Source organism: Drosophila subobscura, chromosome O (assembly GCF_008121235.1).
Source record: "Drosophila subobscura isolate 14011-0131.10 chromosome O, UCBerk_Dsub_1.0, whole genome shotgun sequence".
In the NCBI taxonomy this organism is placed as follows: Eukaryota; Metazoa; Arthropoda; class Insecta; order Diptera; family Drosophilidae; genus Drosophila; species Drosophila subobscura.
Genome location: NC_048533.1, coordinates 24,817,485 through 24,831,465, shown reverse-complemented (window position 1 = coordinate 24,831,465; position 13,981 = coordinate 24,817,485). Strand labels below are relative to the sequence as shown.

The following is a 13,981-nucleotide window of genomic DNA, read 5'->3' as shown; positions in this document are numbered from 1 at the left end:
ATGAGAATAGGCTGAAGGCTGAGCCGTGACTGCAACTGCGACTGCGACTGCAGCTGTGGCCATCACCCAGTGATTCAGTCAGCCAATCGAATGTGAAAGGCATCTCTGCACTTGAGCCACATTCGGTGTGCGGTTTGTGCACTTGAATATCGTGTGGCGCGTGTGTATTCGAAAGTTTTTGCTTTGGGGCGGGAACAGGTTGCCGCATGAACACACGAGACACAGACAGAGATGAAGATACATAAAGCATAGACAAACCCGTGACTGTGGAGGGAAATCTTCAGATGAAAAGAGACAAAAAGCAGCCTCAATTTAAATAAATTTATGTCATCATCTTTGCAATTGAAAACGGCAACCAGGCTCCGTGTCGTGACGTGACGTAGTTCCAAATCAGAATCAGAGAAAAAACAAACACGGAGAATCGAAAATGAGTGCCCGGACACTGGCACTTAAGAGGCGACGACCAGAAAGCCAGAGACAAAACGGGGCCACAGGGCGATGCTTTGTAAGAGAACCCGAAAAATAAAATCTGGAAAAAATGTACACAGAGCCATAGAGCCACAGACGAGAGACAATCAGCAATGAAGCGACTGAAGCCAAGTTGAACTTGAACTGCGGCTGGGCTGTGGTATTATCATCCCATCCCCAGCCCATTCCGTTAATATGATTGGAGGAGAGTCTCTCCCTCTGCCTCACTGCATGGACAGTCGTGTTGGACTCGTGCTAATCACGATCGAAGTGCGTTTACACGTCCACGCATGACCCCATCGATACGTTGAGGCATAATTGCCGTCGCACCATAACTCGCATGGCACATTATTGGGAGCAAATTATTTATGGGCAATAAGTGGCTGTCTGTGTTCCTGTTTTTGTTTTTGTTTTTGTTCGCTGCCCATGCTGTGTTATCGTTACAAATATTTGCTTTTGAAGATTGCGCGGATCGGATAACAGCATAAAGTAATTACAGTGAAGCTTCTGTTGCTCGTCTGTTTGTCCATCAGGAAAGGGGAAGAGGTGGAGCATTTGTGTCTGTGGGTGCACTGAGAGTGTCTTTTGGATTGCAAGCGTTGCAATCAACTGCTGATTAGGCGATCGGAATGTTTCAAGTTTGAAGGGAAAACTACACATAATGCCCGAGGCATCATCATCGATGGATGCCTGAATCCAAAGATGCAGACGAGACAAAAATAAAGCCAAAGTTGCGGCGTTTCCCTGTTTATTTATGTTCCACGAAACGAAAATAAATATAGACAGGGGCAATGAGGGGGAACACGAAAGGTATCCGTAGCTGTTTCTGTAGTATCTGCCGCAGGCAGCGCAAAATGTCAACAGAAAGAGGCCGAAACAAAAGCGAAAGCGATTAGGGGCATAGGCGGGATGGGGTGGGAAGCTGCAGGTTCGCCCCATACCTCCATTCAGAGCAGGAGGAATTTCAGAAAAAATACTCAAAATTTAAGCAGCAAAAGGCTATGAGGCGGTGGGGTGCTGGAAGGGGTGCGGGACACATGCGAGACAGATCCGCTTGATCCATGGCCGGACCTTGGCACACGCGCCAAAACATTCCTCTCTCTCTCTCGCTCTCTCTATGCTGCTCTTTCTCCACTCTTTTTCCACTCTTTCCCTGCTCCTCTTCGTTGTTCCCTGTGTCCGTCCGACGACAGCCGCGCATCGCTTAACATATTAATTGGCTCAAGTTAATATTCATATTTTGTGCTCTTGTCACCAGGCGACAGAAGCGTGCAAGTGGTCCCCCAAAAAGTAAAAAACAAAACAGAAAAAGCAAAGAACACAAAAAATTCTCACTCGCCACCATAAAAAAAAGAATATCTAAAATTTCCAATTGGTTTTCGGATGCTGCCTGCCACCACACAAACACAATTGGAGACGCAGAGCCGCGAGCCAGCAGCAGTGTTTTTCCACAGCATGGGATCCATCAGATGGATTGAATGAAGCACAAAAGAGCAGAGCAGAGCACTGCTTGCTCTGCTGCTATGGCTACTATTGCTGCTACTGCTTCTGGGATGCACCTAACTGCTTGCCAACTGCTTTACCAATCCTTTTCTTGAATCTACTATACTGCTTGCCATGCTGGTTTACTGCTTTGCCACTTCTGCCTGTAGGCTGCTCTGCGGCTTCAACAATTTATATTCTATCAACGGTGATCTTTTGTAGGCAATGCAAATGCAAATATATGCACAAGGGATCGACCCTTTGGGGGTGGGGTTCCATTTTGTCTATTGCTTTGTATGATTAGCCGGCAAAACATGACATAAGAGTGGGCCCGAAGCCGCTTCAGCTCGGGAAAATGCACTGGCAACCGGCATGCGGTTGAGTGGGGAGTGGAAACCAACCAACTATATACTCGTTTATATGGCTCTGTACATGTACATATATATTATGAATGCACTTATCAGGCGAGGCGACCACTGAACATTGTTTACTAAATGCAATTGAAGGGGCGTGGCGTGGCGTGGCGGGGTGGGTAGTGAGGGAATGTGTTGTTGCTGTTTTCTTTACAAATAAATAGTTTTATTTGCGCAAATTGCGGCCAGAGTCAGGCACTGGCAGATAAGCAGAAAAAGCAGCAAACCGACTGACTGACGATCGCCAGAGTGACTGACACTCTGACTGACTGACTGACTGAATGACTGACCAATCAACCAATCGACGACGCTGCATCAGAGAGGGTTACGACAATGCGTCAAATCACATCAAATATCGCGCGTCACTAAAAGTTGTGCCCCAACCCCACCGTTCGTATTTATGCATAGAATTTATAAACAAAGCTGAGGCAGAGGCAGGGCCAGGCAATAAATATGTATGAATGAGCTGTTGTTGTTGTTCTGTTGTTGAATGTGTGCAAGTGTTGGTGAACGTTGTGGAGTGTTGGTGAGCGATACGTTGACTCTTCAGCCTTGAACGCAGCACTGCACCTGATGCATTTGTTGGATGTACTTTAATGAAATGTTTTTGCAACCCCTTCCGCTTATCAGCTTATCAGCGTAATAGCAAGATGATACCCCAACCGAATTGAGTTCGTTCTAAATAGTTTTAAAAGGTTTTAGGCTTGGGATACTCACTTGTTAGGCCTCGTCCATCGTCGACGAATGATAGGAATCCCTTACTCATATCTTGAGTCGCTTGCAGATTCTGCTGTGGATTCTGCTGCTGATTGCTCGACGAGAGAATCGCTGCCGTTGCTGTTGTTGTTGGCGGCAGTGTTGGTTCTGTTGTTTTCTTGAATCCAAGTCCCACTGCTGGGGCTGTGGGGGGTGTTGCAGTTAAAGGTGGCGCCGGACTGGGTCGGAACACCGAAGCAGTCACCGACTTGGGGCGCTTCTCCTCGAGTCGCAGACTGTTGCCACTGTTGGTGGTGGCGGTGCTGATCAGCTGTGCTGTGATGGTGCGCGGACCCGGCGAGTGGTTCTCCCGCTTGATATGGAGTTCTGCCTGCTGCAGTTGGTTGTTGGGTGGTTTGGCTGTTGTTGTTTCAGTTGTGATTGTTGGTGGGTTGTTGTTGGTTGCAGCAGCAGCAGTAATTTCCGTTGCAATTGGAGTTTTCTCTGGCTCCGGATTGTTGTTTATTTCCGACGCTGGCTCCTTGCTCTCAGTTGGGGCTTGGGGCTTCTCCTCAAGCTCTATTGGAGTTGCGTTTGTCTTAGCTGATGTTTCCTCCGGTGTTGTTGTGGTTGTTGTTTCTGTTTTGTTGTTGTTGTTGTTCTCGATGTCAGTTGCTGTTTGTTGTTGCTGTTGCTGTTGCTGTTCCTTTTGCTCACTTGCCGCCGTTTGCTGAGCGAGTGAGTAAATCTCATGTTTGTTCTCAAGATTACTGCAAAAATGACGAATCGAAGCGCGTTTGTTACACCCACAGGCACAGAGAGAGAAAAGTAAAGCGCGCGATACACTCGATAGATACTCTCGTATCTTTGGGGAAATGCATGCTGGTGCTTCCACAATGTATCTTTCAACAAAGTATCTTCAGCACACAACACACACAGAGAGGAATCACAATCACAGTCGCGTGTGGCAGCAGCAGCTGCTGCTGCTGTTTGTGGCAGCTGCCTCGCACTTGTTCTCTGGTTAGTAATTATCAATTAGCAGACTTAGAAATTAACACTAGCTACCGTCTCCACCCCACCCCCTAACGAGCCGAATTGAGCCACAAACAACAGGCAACAGGCAGCCCCAACCCCACCCTGGGGCAGCGGGCTGTGTTGCCTAACTAAGGTCTCCCCCTTTCCTGATTAACTAGTTAACGATGGACGCGATGGCAGCCGGGGTCTGTTCTGGTTTACACTATTCAATTTCACAACCAGCAGCATTGGAAAATTTTCCTCTGCCGATAAGCTGCCAGCCACCCAATTTCGGGGTCACCCCCACACACACACACACACACACCCAATCGATCGGGGATGGATTCCACGCATCCAACGATCGCCTCGTTATCAGTTATCCAGGCAGAAATCAGTAGCGACGCGTTCGGGGATCACTCGACGTGCAGGCCGTGATAGATAGCAAAGCGAATGGAATCGCACGGAAGGTGGGTGTGTCCCGATGTCTCACAAGGCAATAACACCAAGAGCTGAAGGCTGAACCCTACACTTATCTGCCCCCCACCCCACCCACATTTCGAACCGGACCCACATTGATAAGACGCCTGCCTCTCCGAGTATCAGCAATCTCTGAGAAGAGAGAGAGCGAGGGAGAGAGCGATCCACAGCAACATGGCGGCGGGCACTTTACGGCGCGTCTCTCGGCCAAATTTGATTGTTTTGCAAATGTTTTTGTTGCCTGCTGCTCTTTGATAAGATAGTGAGTGCCTTTGCCTTCATGATCGGCCGACTCAGGCAGTTGTCCCGTGTCCGTGCCACTGCCCCTGCCCCTGGCTCTGGGTCGTGAGGTGTGCATGCATGGAGCGGGTGAGTATCAAGCGCTAGACGCGTGAAGCCCCCGTGGGGCCCCCGTGAAACCCCCGTGGAATGCCCCGACCCGACAGCCAGGTCTGATCGTGATAAAGGCGCCATCATCATCACACGATATTCATAGCGGCTGAGCGACTGCGGCAGCGGCAGCGGCAGAACATTACGGAAAACACTCGATCTATATTTGTGCGTCGACGGCCCTCAAGTGCTGGACATGATGAGGCGGAATATCACCAGCAACAAAAGCAACAAACAATGGAATATTATTTATAATTGTGAGATTTCAGACACCAACCAAACCCCCAACCACAGACGGTGGTCGGAGTCGTCGGTTTGCCTTTTTGGGGGCTCGTCCCTCTGGTGAAATAGCAGAAAGTACCAGAGTACCAGAGTAATTCAAGAGGCGGGACTGCAAAGTCATGTGTGACATTGAAGTGAAGGGGTTTTCAATGTGCATTAGATAGATAGATAGATAGATAGATAGAAAGATAGCTAGATAGATGGGTAGATATCAGCCCCCTCAACGAGGTGACCAGCCCACTTTGATGGGTTTCCAATGTCATTGCGTAACCCGGAAAGAGTGGGTGGGTGGGCACCGAGTCGATGGATCGAGATGTGATGACACACCCACCCGATACAGCACACACACACAGAACACAATAGATACAACACACACACACGGATACATTTCAATAATTGCTTCATCTTCTTTTGTTGTCGCCGGGGGATCGCCAATTGTTTGCCCCCACTATGACTTGTGCCTGCTGCAACCAGTTAGAACCAGAACCTGAGACCGTTCCGTTCCAGGGCTCCAAAAAAGGCTTACATCACATCGTAATTAGGGATCCACTCGAGCGGGGAGTAGAGTGGGAATGAAGTGTTTGAAAAGTGCAGTCCAGAGAGGCTGATAAGTGATAACGGGACTATCGCACTATCGATCCCCAGAGCTGTTGAACTGTGGGCCCCCAGTCGCGTTTCGCCCAGAGCCGCGACGAAGCCGAAGCTGAAGTGCGGAGTCAGCAGAGGCAACAGCAGCAGCAGCAGCAGCAGCGCTGTTCGATCGCCTGATGTATGCGCCCGCCCGCTTGCTCTTTTTGCTTGGAAACAACACAGCACAGCTCTCTCGCTCTCTGCCGCTGTGTGCAAATGCACAAATTAATTAGCGTGTGCGAAGAGCGCAACTAAACGAAGTTGAAGTACAAGTAAGAGGGGAGTAAAATGACAGTAAAACATTTAAGCGCACATTAGTAATGCATCGGCAATGCAAATAGATCTTTGAAATAAGTAAGAGGAGCGCATTCTCAAGGGGAGGGCAAGAGGAAAAAGCTACAGATGTAAATTAAAGCAACAATTTCTTATTGTGTAACAAATTGCGTCGAAGGCAGAGGCAAAAAAGAACAGAGAGCAGAGCAGCGACAGAGAAACAGAAGCAAGCGCCCATAAAGAGAGAGAGATAGAGAGTGGGGAACACAACAAGCATACGACAACAAACACAGACAGAGACAGAGAGACTTAAGCAGAGGCTGTGTATTCTGTTGCTCTTTCCTCTTTTCTCCTCTTCCGCTGATTTCAATTGCAGAGCAATAACGGGCACACGGCTACATTGGATGCCCTGCCTGCTCCCCCCCGACCAACCCAACCCAACCCATCCCATCCAACGCATGGACCAACGCAGCGTAAAATAGCAGTAATTGCTCTCTGTGAGAAGAGTGTGTGTCGCTGTCCATGTGAGTGTGTAGTAAATTGAATGAACGAAAAAAAAGCCAGTAGAATATAGTGGACCGGTGGAGGGGAGGAAGAGGCGTGCAGGCACAATGGACCCTGAATTAAGCAGATCAAAAGAGCGTACCAACTGACAGAAATTGAGGAGAATATGTTTACTCGGGGAGTTGTGTAATCAATTGGCCTGTCCCCGCGAACGAGCGGGGAGGGCGAGGAACAACAAACACTAACACGGAACAAACACTGGACACGGGGGCAGACAGACACCTCTCCACGGTTGCACTCGCAATTAAACGCACACTTTACCTTTAATTAATTTCTATATTCTGGCATAAACAAATGCCAGCGCTCGCTCGGCAATTTTATGTAATGCAAATTTGCAAATGCAATGCCGCTGCTGGCTCTCCTCCCCGCAAAAGCGAAACGAAGAAGAAGGAACAAAACACACATCACTATGTCTGTCTGGTCTGTGGAGCGAAGAGAGTGATTGAGAGTGGGAGAGTGAGAGCCTACTAGGCAGAGAGAGCATTTTTGGACAAGTGCAGAGGCAGCGGCATCGGCAGCGGCAGCGAATGCACGCAGAATGCAATTTCAATTGCAGGTTAGGACCGAGTGTTGTGTAAAACTTTCGTCTCTTCTTCCTTTCTCCCACTTTCGTTGGATTAACTTTTGAATCGCGCATAAAGAACACATGCAGAAATGGCTTTCAGGCCCGAGGGTAACAAACGTTTGCATACACTTTTCTTGGACGTGGGTCTGGATCTGGACATGGACCGGATCAGAGCAGAGCACAGCACAGCAGATCGCTGCTGATTTTGATAATCTACACACACACACAAAGACACCCGTAATAGCAGGCTGATTAAAATAGGAATTATATATACTTTAAGTTATATATTATCTGCACGAGTGTGTTTGTGTGTGTGTGAGTGTGTGTCATTCCACGCATAATAAAGTTTATTTTTGTCAATTTTTTTGTTGGCAATTTGTTTAATTTGTTGCGTGTTTTTATTTAGATTTTGTTTTATTCCACGATGATCACAGCACAAAATACAAAAATTGGAACGAACGCCTTCGCTCTTGATATTTTATGTAATTTATTAACTTTTTCGCCAGTTGAAATTTCCCATTAGATCTTTACCTTTTGATCGAAACTCTCTCTTCTCTCTTTGTTATTTTCCGTTCATTAACTTTGCATTTCTCCCGTTTCGTTTACTATTTGCAATATTTACAGTTATTCTCGAGGGCTTTTTGCGTTTTATTGACTTTTATTTTGTTTGCACAAGTCGAGAGTATTGAGTATAAGGGGGTGTAGGAGGGACTCGCGCTTCGATTTTGTGTTCGATCTGATCCCCGTTCCGATCTGATCCGTTCCGATTCAACCGATTCCGACAGTAGCTGGCGAGGTAAAAAACACAAACGCCAATCGCCGATTGTTTTTAAGCACGACACGGCAGCCCGGAGTGAGTGCGGAGGGGGAGATAGAGCAGAGAGCAGCAGCAGAGTTTAGTTAATAGTTTTTAGCACACACTCAGCACACACAGTTCCGTGGCAGCGTCCAGGTTCTGCTCTGTGCTCTGCTCGAGCGTGTTGTTGGGGAGAAGTGCACGAAAAGTGTTTGCTCGGGTGCTATGCTGGCCGCTGCGGAGCGCTGCTTTGCTCAGCTTTTGCTTTCGAAGACCCAGAGAAGAATGAGTGGAAATAATTTTCATTTAAGTTTTTAAGAGAGAGTGCCGTGCTGTCGTCTGCCGTCGCTGTCGGCTGGCTGTCTTGAGTGGCAAGTTTAGAGAGCGCTGCCGTCGATTCTTGACTGCGCAGCCGAAACTTGGTGTAACATGCTGCTGGAATGCCTTAACATTGGACGAATTGCCCAGATAACACACAGGGTGGACGAAAGTTCAACAGCAGTGTCGAAGGAAATAGTGGGGGAGCTCTGCCATTGAGTGAAACGCCAGCACAGGCCGCAGCCAGCCCCAAAGCGTCGCGGGAGAACGACAGCAAAGCAAGAGAGTTGAGCGCAGGAGAGCGCCGGCGCACTCTCTTTGAGTGCTTTTGCAGCGCTTGACTCATCGCTCGAGTGCGAAATGTTTGCAGTCTCACACGACGTTTGCTATTTATTATTGTTTTTATGCCAAACAAATTGTGTGCTCTGCTGTGCTTGTTTTCGCATAAGCTGGCTCTCCCTCTCTGCCGCTCTTTGAGAGCCGGAAGAGGCCAGTAAAACTCGAGGGTGAGTGAGTTTGAAAGCAGCGTCGAGTAGGTGTAGGCCTCTAATCTTGCAAACGGTAAACGTTGAACCCTACAGAGGCCCACAGCTGATAGCCCGATAACGGGAATGTAGCGACGAGCACTGCTTGCCGCCCGTTCAGAGGAGATACCACAGAGGCGCCTGAGAGTATGCCAGCGAGTGTAATTTCCATTTACTTAGGAAAAGAAAAAGGAAATCCATTCAAATTCATATCCTTAGCATTTGCAATTTTCATTTTTTGGGGGGTACATTTCAAATTTCACAAATATTGTATGTATGAGAGCTGCCAGTTTGCCGACATTCGCTAATTTCGTCATAAAACTAAAGCCATTGCGTGATGGGCATAAAAAGGGACACAAACACCCAAACAGCATACACAGATACAGCCACACAATCAAGGACGCAGTAGGCTGCCAGGACGAACGGGCGTTGCGAGAGAGAGAGAGAGAGAGAGCGAGTGAGAAGATAGATACAAGGCTCTCGACGGACACGAGAGCGCTTTTTACGTTTCGCCTTGGAAACGAAATAAAACTGTTTATGGGCGTATAGGTGTGTGTGCTGTGTTGGTGAGTGTGTTTTAACTGCAACACAATTTACACAACTTTCTGATGAAATCTCACGAGCCTCTTCGTTAAATGATTCGACAGCAGCATGGAAAGACATGGCATGGAAGGAGGAGGCCACTGTGCGCCACTCAAAAATGTCAGAAACTTCCAGAGCTTCACGCCCCAAACCATCGCAAACAAAGGTGTCAAGGAAGGCAGCACACGACAAACAGAATAAAATGAAAATAAATTCTAAATCTTTATGCAGTTTCTGGCTTCGGGTGTCGACAGAAATAAATTCGAATCGTATTCGGGGGTCGGGCAAACATTTTTCCACACAGCGAAAATGAACAATAAATAAACGCAGGCTGGCAGTGTGGGGAAGCATTAAAGATCCAAAATGCTTAAGAAAATATGCAAAAATCACAGCAGAACCGAACAGAATCATTCGAGATGTTCCCCGAAAATTGTGATAAAAGTAATGCCAGAAATGCTTAAAATAGATACAAAAAAAAACAGAAGCTCCCGTTCCCAATCGATCCATTAGCAGCTCTTTATTATTGCCACAACAATATCGAGCAATCGAATATTATTTATTTTGCATTTCTGGACAAGATCATTTCCTGGCATTTTTTGTGGGGACTGTAGGCCCAGAGTCAGGAAAATATTCGCGCAAAATGTAAAAATAAACACAAAGTGTGCCAAAAGCAAACAAAGCTGAGGAAAAGTAGAAGACAAGATGTCTTCACTGGAAGGAATTTTCACCCCTTTTTCGATGGCTGCTATTTCTGGCTACTGCCACAGGAGAGCGATGTGGAGTGGAGTGGGGCAGAGTGGCTGCTGCCACCGCAGACTAAAAGCTGAAATGCTGCTGCAATTCCCTGCTCTGTCGCTCCGCACCACGAGACACAAATCAACTGTCGGACTTCAATCACATTAAAATGCACGCTCCAAGGAAGGGGCAACCGAGGATGTAGTATATGACCCAAATAAATCAGGCCGATGATTGCAGGGCGTACAGATAAACCGGTCTACTAAATACTCGCAGTTCGAGAGAGTGCAGTGGTTGGGGGGTTACGGGCAGTGGTACGGGTATTATGTGCAATTTCAATTATCAGCACCCCACCCCAAAGTAACGCAAAGTGCCGAATCATGCTCAATCGTCACCAGACAAGCCCCCCAAAGTCGTTTGTAGCATAACACCCGTACAAATCCATTCCCCACCCCCACTACACTCCCCTAAGAATGACTCAAGACGCTGACACAGGAATATTGATTGTGGCGGGGAATGGTGGAATGGAGAGGTGAGGTTCTGCTTATCTGAGAGGGAACTAAAGTTCGAATTACTATAAATACCACTCGCTCTCTCTCTCTCTGCCCCTCTCTCTTTAGTGCAATCTTTACTCTCACTCTCTCTCGTTAGTGCAATCTGCAATTGCGCTCTCTCTGAGTGGAATGTCGAGTTCGCCGCTCTCTTGTAGATCGATCGCACGACTCTGACAGCAAGACAGATGATGTCTAGATAATCTGCCCACATCCAAATCCATAGCCATATCGAGAGAGTACATTGTATATCTATACTATGCACTAAAAGTCAATGGAATGAGTAAATCATTTGCGCAGTTACAAATCGGGTCAAATATCTACCGGCCCCTCCCCTACTGTGCGCCATGTAAGGCATTTACTTGAGGCTGGAGAACTATTTCATAAGTTCCGCTGCCATTACAGACAGCGACCGACCGACCGAGTACCCCCCCGTTGACACGTAATTCTCCAAACAATTTGCGAAATATGCTCAAAAAGTATTCGTGAAATCGAAAGGGGCAACAGCGTCGACACCGACACAGACCCACTCACGTTGTCGCGTCATCTAACAGATACAGAGAAACACAGCGTTGAGGTTGGGTGGGGGCACAGACAGGTGCAAACGCATTTGGAATTCCGCAGAAAACCTGGTTAAAAAAGTCTGTCTGCTGTGTTACGTGCCAGTAGCAGCATAAACTACTCCAGCGAGCCAAAGAGCGAGCAACTAAGAGAGCGAATGGGGGAGAGAGCGACTCAAAGAGTTGAGCTGCTTTACGATCGCGTGAGGAACGGAATGGAGTGAGAATGGGGTGGGGTGGGAAGTGAACAGACGGCAGACCTGAATGTGTGCTTTTATTTGCACTTATACACACATGTGTGTGTGTGTGTGTGTGTGTGAGTGCCGGCCGGCATCTGGTGGAACTGGTTTCCACGGGCCCAAGCGGCGTCTCGCGCACTTGGCAAACAAATAAAACACGAAAATGAATAAAAATCAGCAGAAAAAAACAAGACAAAAAGAGATTTGGCAATGCACAAGCAATGGAACATATGATAAGGCAGGCAACACACATTCGGCAGAGAGACATGGGAGAGTGGGAAGAGGGAGAGTGGGAAACAGGGAGAGGGGCAAGCCGGCAGGCAGAAGGCTGAAATCAAATCAAGTTTTTTGCACAGACAAAAAGCCAACATCCAAAAAAAGCGAGAGAAAGAAAGAAAGAGAACAACAACAACAATCGGGAGAATGACAAGGCACTTCAGGGTGGGGAAAGGGGAGACACAAAGGCAGTAGCTGCTCTCACGATTAGTGGCGAAGGCGGAGGAGGAGTTCCCCATTCGATTGTGATGACGATACAAACGATAGATAAACGATGTGATAAATGATCAATCAGCGGAACTAGTGTGTGGCTCGAAAGTGTTTGGGGCCCAAACAGGTGTTTGTCCCCAGTCGTGGTGAGGTGTGGCAGCAGACAGCAGAGGGGAGGGTACGGTTGCCCCATACATTATTCAGTGGGTCTGTCAGCTGCTGTCTTAATTGAGTAGCTAAACATCGATACTTATCGATAAACTAGCGAAAATCGATCAGAGCGGTGGGCCCGAGCCTTATGGGGATTAGGATAATCCCCGTGTCACCAGCCAACGGAATCAAAGGCCAAACCAAATCTTTGTTCGAACAATATTGATTTATGCTTTGTGATAATCTCAGGGATTTTTTACAGTGACAGCAGCAGCAGCAGCAGCAGCAGAAGGACGAAGGACTCGACCAACATGCCACTCAAGTGTTGACAACTCTCGGTGCGGCCCCAAGTGGCGGCTGTGGGGGTAGGAGTAGGCTATCGTTTACCCTGGCTATTATATATCACTTTTTGTGTGTGCCCACAGCCAACAGAGCCTCCTGCAGCCCAGCTCCCGCTTCCTCTGCAAATGTATCTGTAGGCAGTTTTTGTATCTCTCTCTTCCCCTATGTATGTGTGTGTGTATTCCGAGTGTTTATCTAAACGTTGAGCAATAAAGCCAACAAAAGGTACAAAAGGCAAAGCCACCAAACAAAAAAATGAGGGGAACGGGCAATCGCAGACTGCCAACGGATGAGTTATAGCAGAGCTACAGATATAGATACAGGCACAGATACAGATACAAACGGGTGTAAATAGATACGAGTTTGTGTATACACAGCAAAAGTGGCAAAAAAAAAACCAACAATTATCATCAACATTGGCAAAGCCAAAACACAATCTGCAACACTACCGACAAAAACGAAGAGAAGATTGATTTGGTCACACATTCTCATTCACATTCATTCGGTTTGGCATATGTCTGGTTGGATATTTATCTATCCATCTGTCTGGTGCTGCCGCTGATGATAATATCATCTAATAATTGCTTATAAAAACAAATTTCCATCAGCCGCTTATTTTTGTTAAAGCTTTTTTCTGTGCCGTTTGTTTGTCATGTGGTTTCGCTTTTTATTCTTCTGTTTTTTTGGTTTAATTCCAACAAATTAGCGACATTATGGAACGCTTAATTAAAATAACAAGCAACATTCAAGACAGCTGACACGCACAGGCAAACAACGAACAACAACAACAACAATAACAATCATAAGTTAAAATAACATTTATTCTAAACAAATTTCGACAGGGCCTTGATTGATGGCCGACACTGAGTTGTCCAACAATTGAATGGAGGAAATTGTGTCCATCAGTGGAGCGATGGAGCAGCCCGCCGAAAAAAAGAGTCATCAAAGGAAAGCCATTTATTCAGTCAGTTCCTCATTCAGTCTTTCCTTCGTTTATTCATTCTGTTAGTTAGCCATATAGTCAGCCACGTCGTGGTTCCCATTGATTGTTCATTCTCCTTCCTGTGCTTGTGGGCGGCAGTGACCCGCGAATTAATATTAAATTTTGTATTATGCGCTGTCCAAACAATGTCTGGCACGAAAAGAAGTTCACGAATAATGGCCAGCCGACACGCAATGGCCCAAAAGTGAACGAATCGGAGTCGCAGTCCGAATGTGGGAGTGTTTTGCCCTGGATCGAAACTACAATAAAACTTTGAACCGCTGCGGATAAGAACTTCTGTGGGAAAGCTCTCCCTCCCTTCCGGGAATTCCTCCCTCTGACTCTGATTTATGCTCCACATTTCGGAGGGGGCGAGGGAGCAAATATAAATCTAGTTTTGGCCCGGAAAATTAATAAACTTTCTCGCAAATTGATAAGAAGATAAAAACAGCATCAAGCATC

General features: G+C 47.1%; 1 protein-coding gene across 3 annotated transcripts in view; it reads right to left on the bottom strand.

Moving 5' to 3' along the window:
- LOC117898065 (protein similar) overlaps positions 1–13,981 on the bottom strand; it is a 60,995-nt gene that overhangs the window by 14,449 nt on the left and 32,565 nt on the right. For all 3 annotated transcript variants that reach the window (XM_034807236.1, XM_034807237.1, XM_034807235.1), the window contains exon 8: positions 3,081–3,829. In XM_034807236.1, coding sequence (XP_034663127.1) covers positions 3,081–3,829 — 749 coding nt within the window. The remainder of the gene's footprint in view (positions 1–3,080; positions 3,830–13,981) is intronic.